The sequence below is a fragment of the Ambystoma mexicanum genome, chromosome 13, assembly GCF_040938575.1.
Source record: "Ambystoma mexicanum isolate Mex_15411 chromosome 13, UKY_AmexF1_1, whole genome shotgun sequence".
NCBI classification, from domain to species: Eukaryota; Metazoa; Chordata; class Amphibia; order Caudata; family Ambystomatidae; genus Ambystoma; species Ambystoma mexicanum.
The window spans coordinates 843,098,831-843,111,074 of NC_090938.1; the positions used below are offsets into that span (position 1 = coordinate 843,098,831).

The 12,244-nt window shown below is 47.7% G+C and overlaps 1 protein-coding gene across 1 annotated transcript in view; it reads right to left on the minus strand.

The window, feature by feature from the left end:
- Nucleotides 1–631: 631 nt before the first annotated feature.
- Nucleotides 632–12,244, minus strand: part of LOC138520609 (uncharacterized) — a 165,914-nt gene continuing 154,301 nt past the window's right edge. The window contains exon 7 of the mRNA XM_069632933.1: nucleotides 632–8,077. Coding sequence (XP_069489034.1) covers nucleotides 7,815–8,077 — 263 coding nt within the window. The 3' untranslated portion in view covers nucleotides 632–7,814. The remainder of the gene's footprint in view (nucleotides 8,078–12,244) is intronic.

Below are 12,244 nucleotides of genomic sequence, written 5' to 3' on the forward strand. Positions count from 1 at the left end.
CCTGCGGGGAGTAACGTAGCATAACAGGACATAGCAGAGTGTCACTCATTCTCCTGTGGGGAGTAACGTAGCATAAGCAGACAGTGTCACTCATTCTCCTGTGGGGAGTATTGTGCATGGCCGAAGCAACTCGTGTGGCGGGCAGCAACTGGGGAGAAAATGAACGTTCTTAGTGTAGCAAACATTCTAGTATAGCGACTGACTGGCTGATGAGATGTGCCTGTCAAACCAAGGGAGGGCCAGTGCACCAATAATGGCATTCTAGGGGGACAGCTTTGGGGAGCACTCAGAGGAGCACGACTGGACACCATGTTTGTCCTACTCATTAAATCTGTTCCATTGCAAGGGTGTCTTTGTGTAAGTAGTGTGACGAATCACATATAAAGACACTTCTTTTTTGCAGTTAAGTCAGAGTGAGATTGCATTATTTGGCCGGTGTAAAGACGGGTGGGGGTGGTATCTGTACTTCTGCCCTCTATATGGTTGGGGTAGGAGACTAGAGCACCCCACCCAAGTTTCTCTATAGGGTGCTTTGGACGAGCCACCAAGGCTTAAGCTCTCAGGAGGTGATGTGGACTGCTTAAGTACAGCGATTCCCCAAGCCCCCACAAAGAAATGTCCACACACTATGTTAGGTGATAACACACCTTATTTATATAAAACAAGGCTCAGATAAATACATACACATAAATAGCACACTTTGTTCTCAGGCAACACTATTCTAATAATGGCAACAATCTATACTCTATGTGGCACCACAATAGACTTAGATTCATTAAAAATGCACCAACTGCTGGCAGTTTTTAATGAGCATTGCAAAGCAAGGTGTTTTGTTTATTAATTTGGCTGATTGCAATCAACCTTTCAATGTATAGGTACATACGATAAAACATTAAAAAAACAAAGAAAAAAATAAAACACTCAAAAAACACGGCAACACATCAGAACTTTCCAATGAACTTGAAACTAGATGAGCAGACAATGGGCGATTCTATAATGTAGCTCAATATTCAGAATCTAAGTTAGGCCGCAAAATCAGCTGGGTTCAATTTGCATCCGTTTAATTGCAAGGCTTCAAGGAAGTGAACAGCAGCAATTCTAACCGAGGTATGATAGATTCAGTGAGCAAGTGTTGCAAAGGCCAGAATCGGCATACATGTTCATGACTGCTAATGACTCTCCGTCACAGGTAGGCCACAGATTGAATCTTAGACGCATGAAAGCAGTTCTGTGCAGAGGCGATGGACATTTCGCCAAGTAAGGTTCCAGTGTGCGATATGTTTTATTGTTAAAGGGATTGTTCCTGAAATCACTGTTAGACTGGCCTACTTCTCGTGTTTTAATCCAGTCAAATTGGAATTATTTCTGCTTTGTGCGTGTTGGATTGCCCAACAAAAGATCCAATTATATGTCAGCTGCCGCCGGTATGTTTACAATGGTTGTTTTCCACGTGGATACAAACCTGTGGCTCGATGAACGTAGCTAATATGCTTAATAGCATGTCTGACGTCAGAGCTAAAAGGCATTTTCTGCCATAGTGCCATAGAGAGAGATCAGTCTCAATGCAAATGTGATCATAGCCACTGGTAAACATCGAGGGAGATTCAAGACACGCCTCCAGAACGTCCCTTCGATTTTCTGCCAGATGTTTTCACGGAAAACACTTTTGGTTTCTACAGCATATAACAAGATTGGTACAGCCTATTGGTTAAAGTAGGTTTAGACTGGCACACAAGAGAATTTGCCATATTTGGCGAGTAGAACTCTAGTTTGGGTTGCTCTCCACATCGGCTGGGTATGGAATGTCATGATCTCGAGCATTGATATGTATACCTACATATGAGTAATAGTGAAGCAGTTCAAGCTTCGTGTCACGTAAGGTCCAGCGGAGAGATTTACTTGCCCCCCCCCGCCCCCGTGTTCTGCCACAGTGCATAACCCTGGTTTTATCCAGGTTGATTAATAACTGATTTTGCTCTGCATAGGAGGCAAGCGCATCTAGTGATCTCTGTAAACCCCTTAGGGGTTTTGATAATAGTCGAGCGTAAAGCAGCTACAGTATAGATTGTGTTCCTATCTTTGGTGCATCTGTCATGATGTTTAAGAATGTCTCCTTCAGGTCTGATATAAAGGAATTAAAGAGCGCTGAGGCAGGAATATAGCCCTGCTTCAGACCTCTGTATATAGCACTGGGTGCAGGTAGAACTCCCTCCAATGTCAATCGTATCTGTATGGAGGTATCAGTGTGTAATGATTCAATAAGTGAACCGATGGACAAAGGGCATACGGCTTTGCATAATTTGGCCATCTACAGTTCTCTGGAGACGGAATCAAACGCAGAACGAAAATACACAAAAGCCAGATACAGCGGTAGTTTTTGGGCAAAGGCATGTGTTTTTATGGCAGTAATGGTCATAAGGTTGATCGCTGTGCCCAACTCGGCCACAAAACCTGTCTGGAAAGGGTCACGACTCTGGGATCTTATTGTCCAGTCATTAAAGTCCCTCAAGATGAAGCGGGCAAATATTTTGCCAGGCGCATCGAGTAGGGCAGTAGGTCTGTAGTTGGTTGGAGAGTTGCGGTCCCCTTTCTTAAAAAGAGGTACAATTATGGATTTTAGCCATGATTTTGGAAGAGAATTCGTCTCCAGAACATAAGCAAAAATGCTGTCGAGAATAGTAGCCGGGCTTTTGGATGCTCCTTGAACATGGCATTGTTTAAGACATCAGGGCCCGGGGCTCTCGACCCACTTGATCTTTGAATATAGTACAGAGTGTCTTCCTCAGACACTTGAAGATGTGAATTATTGGACGTTATTTTAGTGGGTCCAGTAGAGGAAGGACTAGGGAGAGCATATAGGGTAGCAAAGCGATTCACCCATTGTTGTTCCGAGACACCATTGATCTCAATGGGAGTCTGCATCACATGATTGGCTCGATTAAGTAAGGACCATGTTTGAGCAAAGTTCTTGGAAGTGATTGCCTCCAGCATGGCCTCACCATCTCTTTGAAATAACAGGGCTCTCCGGGACCCACCATCTCTTTGAAATAAGAAGGCTCTCCAGGCCTCACCATCACTTTGAAATAACGGGGCTCTACGGGCCTCACCATCTCTTTGAAATAACAGGGCTCTACGGGCCTCACCATCTCTTTGAAATAACAGGGCTCTACGGGCCTCACCATCTCTTTGAAATAACAGGGCTCTACGGGCCTCACCATCTCTTTGAAATAACAGGGCTCTCTGAGCCTCACCATCTCTTTGAAATAACAGGGCTCTACGGGCCTCAACATCTCTTTGAAATAACAGGGCTCTACGGGCCTCACCATCTCTTTGAAAAAACAGGGCTCTACGGCCTCACCATCTCTTTGAAATAACAGGGCTCTCTGAGCCTCACCATCTCTTTGAAATAACAGGGCTCTCCGAGCCCTTATCCAATTTTTGTATTTGGATTTTAACATCCTCAGTGCCACCGATCTTTTACACACAGAGAGAAGAGAAGCAAGTCTCTTGTCTCCGCAAAACGCAGTTTTTTAAATCCTTAAATTCTGCATCAAAGAGATGTTTGTTTTTGTAAGTTGCTCTGGTTATTGTAGAGGAATGAAGTCTAAAGACATGTAGAGCAACTGTGCAGTGCTCACCCATGTAATTAGTGTTTTCGTCAGAAAAAGATTGGCCTTGGATGATGTGCTCATTTACCTGTTGCAAAGTTGAGTCAGACCCTCGGAAACGGTTTCTTCCACCATTGAGAGTGGCTTGTCCCTTGTTTCTGGTCATGGGAGAGTGAGGCGGCGTGGACAGCCAGGACCAACTTAAGGTTAACATTTCATGGTCGCCGTGGGTTTGCTTCACAACTTCAAATTTGGTCGCATTGGCAAATAGATCTCCATCTATATAGATGTAATCAATAATACCCTCCTGGGTACCCCTGGGCCAGGTGCTCTGCGGAGTTAAATCGCCAGGGAGCGCTCCATCACTCATTATCAGTTGTCTCTCCCTCATGAGGGTCATCCATTACCGACGCGCTAAGTTTTCAATTGAGGCGTGTTCTGACCAACAGTGAAGATTCCGATCCCCCCCCTAGGATGGTATGGGTAATAGAAGGAGTTTGGATGACAAGATCTAAAATCATTTCGAGATCGGCAAAGAATTTGTTATTGGTAATTCCAGTAGGGTTCCTATAAACGTTGGTACGTGCTATCACTCTGCCTGCCAATTCTATTTGAACTAATTGGGTAAATTGACTTGGAGCAGCCCAAGGTTGAATGGTCAAACCCGAGCTGCAACCGGGAGACCTGAGGTCAGCCTTCCTTAGCAGGGTGCAAGATCACCTGATGATCTTCCCGTAATGGAGTTTCCAAGAGCCATGTTTCTTGTAAGGCTATAATATCAAAGGTGTTAAGGAGGTTATTAGAACCATTCATCAGGTGAACAAAACCACAGGTGTTCCAGCTTGCCAAGCAAACACAACATGTGCATCTTTGCGTGAGTTGTTATGCTTGCATGTTACATCAATTGCGGGATGGATGTGAGTTCTCAGGTTTAGTACTTGTATATTGCGTTATATGTCGTCGCGTGTCCGAACATGTGATTTTAAAGGGCAACGTCATTGCCGGAATTCAAGGGTGTGGGATCTTGAGCAATTACAAATCCCAAGGAAAAAGATACATCTTTGCTTTCCCGATAGCAATCGACTGTCTCATCTACAAATTTAACTTGATGGAGATCTGAGGATGTTAAGTCCACAAGACTTGGAATATCTCTGAATATACTAAGAACACTAGTTGTGTTGAGATCATAAGTTGTATAGGGAGAAGGACGACATTACAGTATGAAATGATGGTAATGTTGTTGCACGCTTTGGTATAGCTGTGAGATTCTGTCCGGCTCTTGGTTTTAATGTATGATCGGGATGGAACAGTTGATAGATTTCTCTCTGCATGTTGAGAGACATTCATACTAGGCAGCCATTGGTTGGGTTCTGCATCCAAAATGTCATCATTCACGTGTATTTGCTTGTGTGTATTTAGATCTTTAGATACAGAGGAGGTAAGTTTATATTGAGAGGCCAAATAGAGATCTATTGATTTTTGAATCTCCATTCGTCTCTGGTCAAGAGTCGAGCAATCTTGACTTGGTGGCAGAGACCTGAATGAGCATCACAGAATGTGAGTTGACTTCAGACTCCACTCATACAGGTCCCACCCCAAGGGTGTACCTACAACACACAGTTCCTGGGAAGGCTCCAGTCAGACTGACAGGAGGCAGCCCCAGAGCCATACATGGCATTTCCACCCCACAGCCAGTCAGGGAGAAAGGGACAGAGTCAGCGCCCCCAGGACTTTGGGAAACAAGGGGTAAAGGCAATAGAAAGCAAGAGGCCACAGGGGCCATCTTGCCTTCCTTCAGCAATCCACTGATTCTTATGGCAGGGCCTGGGTGTCCCAAAAAGGGAGGACACTCAGAGCCGCTGTCAAGTCAGCTTGTAACTGCCACCATCCCATGCGCTGCTCCGTGGGCAACACAGATGCCCAAAAACACACACAAGTGGTACAAGGGTGCACCCCCACCGAGAGGTGCCATAAGGGTAGCCCATGGGTGGTGTTCACCAAAAGGTCAAATGAAGAGCTGCACTGTCGGGGGTCCGGGCGGGCCCACAGTGGCATAAAACAAAGAACACACAGAAGTGGTAGGCAAAGGACTAGGAGACCCTGACCCTCCATAAGGCATTTCCAGCCTGACGACCAGGCTCACACACTGTGGCTTAACAGTGAAGCAGGGATTTTAACCCACTCTACAAATGTTACCAAATACATTCCAAGCTTTACTTGCTACAGATGTTTAAGTTTTGGATTTCAAAGCAAACAATAATAATGTTTATTTAGAAAGTACACAAATTGCATAGTAGAGTCACAGGACGGCATGCAAATTCCCGTAGCAACACGTTAAGCCACAGGAATATCATTGTAGTTTTATTTTCCACATCCTGAATTGTAAACTACAAGTCCCAGAAGGCAAGATAATTAAAGCTATTTAACCCCACTGTGCTTTTAGGGTTTTAAGATACAGAATACAATGTTGTGCCATAACTTTAGCTATGGACAAACCCCCAGCTCGTTTTTATGCAGGATGTTGAGAGCATTGGACCATCTACTTAATTATTTGCATGACAGGCTAGTAGTCATCACGGTTAAAGTGCGCTTTGTGTTGCTCACTTTAACCATCAAGTGCAAGTACAAGCGCATTGAGGCCACACAAGTGGGGAAAGAGCGCTATATAAATAACCAAAGACAATCCAATACAATCACAGATGTGCAAGGTAAGCAGTGCTTTGCGAGGTCTTTTAGTTGGAAATGTTCCATCAGGCATATGAAAGGCTCTGCTGCTGACGGAATAAATGTGTTTGCAGGATCATCTGCAGAACGCCGCAGAGTGAGTGTGAGTGAGTGAGTGAGTGAGTCTGTGGTGGGCAGCGCCTGATCATCTGAGCCGAGCCGACTAGATTCTATCTTTGGCTTGTGAAAAAGAAAAAGCGTCCAGGGCGTGTTTCGTGAGCCTTTGAACTAAAAAGGTAAGCTCTTTCAAAAGCAAATGAACTAGTGGACCAATAGTTTATCCGACACCTCCACCTCTGTTCTTGAGAGCAGTTTGCGTGAAGTGACAGGAGCAGAAGAACAATTGGTATGAATGTGAGGAGAGATTTTTGCGGAAGTAGGGACGCGTGTTTCTCAATGTGGCAAGTTATTGGAAAGCTTGAATGTAGGGCTCAGGAGAGTACAGCTCGGATTACAGCAGAGTTTAGACCTAGAACCGAAGGAGTGTAGGGCTCAGGAGAGTACAGCTCGGATTACAGCAGAGTTTAGACCTAGAACCGAAGCTTGGCACTAGATGCAGTTAGATGGAGTGTGGGGCTCAGGAGAGTACAGCTCGGATTACAGCAGAGTTTAGACCTAGAACCGAAGCTTGGCACTAGATGCAGTTAGATGGAGTGTAGGGCTCAGGAGAGTACAGCTCGGATTACAGCAGAGTTTAGACCTAGAACCGAAGCTTGGCACTAGATGCAGTTAGATGGATTGTAGGGCTCAGGAGAGTACAGCTCGGATTAGAGCAGAGTTTAGACCTAGAACCGAAGCTTGGCACTAGATGCAGTTAGATGGATTGTAGGGCTCAGGAGAGTACAGCTCGGATTAGAGCAGAGTTTAGACCTAGGACCGAAGCTTGGCACTAGATGCAGTTAGATGGATTGTAGGGCTCAGGAGAGTACAGCTCGGATTAGAGCAGAGTTTAGACCTAGGACCGAAGCTTGGCACTAGATGCAGTCATATGGAGAGCAGTTGTGTGATGACTTCAGGAGGTGCTCAAGCGGGCCCTAAATACATACAAAATCTGTCATTAAAGCAAAGGTTGCGACCCTCCTGCTCTAGATTGGCATCGATTGGAATGGAGGGGACACCTTTTCACTTAAAATCTTACATCCATTTTTCTGCATCTCTGCCTTTTAGCGCGTGGTCTAGGCACTGCCCAGGCAGGGCTTAGATCCCTTGTCTGTAGTATTTGGTGATGGGTGGGTGGAGCGAGCTGCAGGAGCAGTAAAGTGCAAGACGGGCCTCACACAGGACGGGGCCTCACACAGGACGGGGCTAGTTTAGACCAGCTCATGGACTAGGGATGCGGGAAGAGGGCAGGGAACATCCAGGAGAGGGCCTTCCTTGACAGAGCATCCTACAACTGGAGGCACTTGAACTGGGAAGACAGAGGACCATTGCACAGTTCTGGGGGTGCAAAGGCCACGATTAGATTCCCGGGCTCTGTATTTTTTAGCAACCTGACCACGTGGCAGTCTTGCGCCCTAAAGCAGGCAGCGTTAACAGGGTCCCGGGTACACCAATCTTGTGCTGTGCTGCCCACTGGACTGCCATCTCCACTTGAGCCTGTCCTCTTCCTGAAGCTCCTTTGCAGACGAGCTGTTTCACCAGGGCACGTTTCCAGACTAGGATTGCCATGGCTATGCCAGCAGCAGCAGCAGCAGCAGCAGCAATGGACACCGGAGCAAGGACCCACCAGTGCGTTCGACCACCACCTGGAACGACAAAGATTATCAATGGCCTGCACGTGGCACAGCGCCAAACTGAACAATGACAACAGCGATTATTGTAGATAATAACAGGCGCTATTAATAGCAAGCGCTATAGAAAAGCAGGTTACTCCAGCACGGATGAGGATTGTATAGGGCATTACAAGGGGATAATCAACCGCAGACCAACTTACAAGTTGGAGTCAAAAATCAATTATCTTATGATAGTGCCCCGTAGAATGCCCATTAATGCTATTCACAGACCCTCTGGAAGCAGCAAACATGCAGGGCGGCCTGCAGTCTGAAATAATAACAAATACACGGCTATATGATATGATGTGGCATTTATAACGCGCCTATACACAAGTGTTTCAAAGCGCGACGAGGCGGGGGGGGGGGTGGGTGGGAGACAAGGGGACAACAGACAACGATCCTACTAGGCCAAGTGTCATTCAGATCGCGCAGGTCCATATGTACTGGCTAGTGGAATGCGTGTTCACATGTGGTGACCTCTGGCTTCAAAATCAGTATGCTGAAATGGCCAATCAGCATATGACATAGCAGTCCGGGGACAGCAGGCCTCTATCGCCAGTTACAGCCATCATTCTAAGCATTTTCATTGGTCAGTGGAGTGCAGCTCTAACGATGTTAAGCTTTGCTCTTCTGCCACCGAGTGGAAACAGGGTACATAATGAAGCGCGTTTCTGACAGAAAAAGACCTCTGCTTGACAGCGGGGCCGGTTACAATTGCCCCCCAGCACCGGGGCATTCCCCCAGCGACAAGCTGACAGCTTCAGTGTGAAACCAAAAAGGCTAACGTCCCTCTCTCCATCCTAGAATTCTTCTCACTCAGAAAGACGAGCTGTCACAATCAAACCCGCAGCCATGGGGGGTTGAGAGGTGGCCGGGTGGGGCGGGGGTGGGCACTCAGGCCAGGGCTGCAGCGTCAGCTAGCCAATAATGGCTGAAGACCCAGGAGGGGCTGTTCAAGTGTGCTGTGTGCAGCCACATCCCTTGACAATCCCACATGGGAAGTGTCAGGGAAAGAAGACCCAGTGAAGCGCTGGGGCCCCAGAGTCCACAAACGTGGAGGGCCACAAGCTATGTTGTAGGCACCTCTAACACCAGTGGGAACCAGGTTTCCAAACGTAAAAATATGTGCCGTCAGACTAAAAAAAAAGCTCTTCAGAACGAGTTGGCAGCAGGCCAGGTTGGGCAGCCCCCTTAAAAACGCACTGCCACTCATACAGAGAGAGAACGATGTACACAGAATTACACTGAGTTAACAGCTGTGAGAAACCTGAGGGTATTCTTACTCCTATTCCCCATGGCTCCTCTGCACAGGTGGCCAGGGAAAGGCCATCGCTCTTGGATCCTGACCCTGAGGGTGGACAAGTGAGGGAGCATCACCTGGGTGGAGGTTCCTTGGTGACTGGGGGGCCCTTGGGCGAGACATGGTACCCCCTGTTTCCTAATGACAACCCACTCAATCCTTAGAAACCTTTATGGGTTATTGTAAACCAGCTCCCCTTATTTGGTCTCAGTCAAGCCACTCTAGTACTAGGACGAGGAAGAGCAGACTAGGAGTTATACACACCATCATGCAACAACACCACTTTGGTACAGAGACAAGGAAGAGAGCCTCAGAGGAATACCACTACAAAGACCAGGCATGGCTCACTAATAAGCCTAACTACCGTCAGGCCATAGAAAGACAGGACTCGCACCTGCGGCTCATTAACAAACCACATGTGCATAAAAGGTGAGAAGCCAAAAGAGTAAGGGAGAAGGAAAGAAAGGCGAGACACTGCTGGGAGCCGTTTTATGCAGAGCTGGCGTGTGACACGGGTCGGAATACCAGGGACTGTAGAAGTTGGCAGTCCCAACTGGGATGGCATGACAACACCAGTTCTCTGGCACAACTGCAAGGCAAGAGAAGACGGCATACTGAAGGACTGGCCTTCTATCGAGAGGCAGAGTGCTCGTTCTCCCATGGCGCTGCGAGAGCGCAGGAGTGTCCCAGGGACAGAGGAGGTTATCCTGGAGGCAATGAAGTTGAAGAGAGTCCAGCGCGATATGCGGGGAGTCCGCAGAGGAAGCCGGTGAGTTTCAGAGACCAGGAAACCCAGTGTGAAACTGACCACGAGCGCTGTGAAGGAACCATTGATTGTGAAAGCATACATTGTAGCGGAGTGGTCGCGTGGGTCTGAAAGGAGTGGAACACGTTTTCGTAAGTCTCTGTTTGAACTGTTCATTGAATTAACAATCACGTAAAGTATTAAAGTGATTATGCACCTTAAGAAAGGAGAAGGAACGGTTCTGAAATGTTCCAATCTGGGAAAGAGGCATTTCAATGGTGTCAAGAAGACAAAATGTTAATCGCTCAACTTTTGAAATTGTAATTGTTTATTTATAGAGCGCTTATACACAGGTGAACTGCTTCAAAGCGCTTCAAGGCGGGACAGGAACAGGGGAATACAGAGTCATTATTAGGCCTTGACATTTCCGAATGATCTTGCAACAATGACTAGCAAACTTGGCCTGAGAGCCTTACTACAAGTGCAGGTGTAAGACAAAAAGTAAGGAGTGAAGGGGGATGAGGGGGAGGAGAGGGAGACAAACATACAGTCCTTAAGCTACTGTACCCGGCCAATGACGTTCCAAATAGTGCAAGTGCGTGACAGATGGTAAGTTCAATGCCCTGGGTTAAGTGCCGAGAGGTTACCATTCTCGAGGAATGAGTAAAGAAGTGCAGAAATGGTGGGTGGAGTGCAGAGACCTGGGGGCAAGTGCAAGGACTGGCGGGGGAGCCTGAGACCTGTGTGGCTCTGGAGGGGCAGCAGGCGACCAGTCAGAACGGAGCCAAGTTAGGGAGAGAGGGAGGAGGACAGTAGGCAAGAATAGAGAGGGGGTTAACAAGGGAGAGGGAGAGAGGAGGAAGAGAAGAGGAAGGTCTTGAGGAGTTTCTGGAACTCTAGGTGATCAGGCCCTAGACAGAGAGAGGCAGGGAGGCTGTTCCAGAGCACATGTTGAGGGAAGAGCTCAACCCCCAAATTTGAAAATCAGCTCACCCGTGAGAGTTGGAGGATGATGAGCAGAGGGCTCTAGAAGGAGAGTATTTAGGGTGGGAGAGTTGTAGATAGTGCAGGCCCGGCCCCAGAAAGCCTAGTGGACTATGCAGAGGGTCCTGAACTTGATCCGTGCAGTCACGGGGCACCAGTGGAGGGATTTCAGTGCTGGATAGATGCGGTCCCTGGGCTTGAGGCCAAGGATGTCTTGCGGTTCTGTTCTGGAGTTGAAGAGGTCGGAGAGTGGAAGTAGGAAGATTGACAAAGAGACTGTTGCAATAGTCCAGTCTGGAAAGAACCAGGGCTCTGGAGATGGTAAGCCTCTGGGGGAAGGTGACAAAAGGTCCAAAACCTCTGAGGAGGTGCAGCTGGTAGTGGGATTTTTTGGAGATGTCCGAGATGTGAGAGGAGAAGGAGAGAGTAGAATCGAAGATGACCCTTAGATATTTTGCCTCACTAGTGGGTGAGGGTGCAGGGTCAAGGGAGGCAGGCCATAGTGAGAGTGGGAAGGCGGGAGCAGGGTTCCCAATGAGGACAATCTCTGTCTTGCTGGCATTGAGGCAGAGATTGATTGCAGCACACCAGGACTGAATTGCTGTCAGTCGGGGATGAGCGAGGAGGAGGAGGCCGAGGGTTTCCTGAAAGAGAGCTGTGTCATCCGCATAACACAAAGTTGGAGGTGAAGGCAGAGATCATGCGGGCCAGAGGGCCCATGTAGACATTGAGGAACCAGGGGGATAGGTTAGATCCCTGGGGGACACCACAAGTAGAGAGTGTGATAGCGGAGAGAAAATACCCCAGTTCCACCTGGGAAGGATGGTCAGAGAGAAAGGAGGCACGCCATGCCAGGGTCTGATCTGTGATCCCCAGGGTGTCACGGAGATGAGAATCAGGATATTGTGGTTTACTGTGTCAAAAGTAGAGGAACGGTCGAGAAGAATGAGGACAGAGGGAGAGTTAAGAGTCAAGATTTGAGAGCAGTTTTTCACGGGTGTTCAGCAGAGCAGTTTCCGTGCTTCCAGAGGGGGAGGGGAGAGGGCGGCCAACAGGAGCCCAAGAGATGTTGTTGCAAGAATGGGTGCAGAGGTGAGAGTGGTCAGAATGT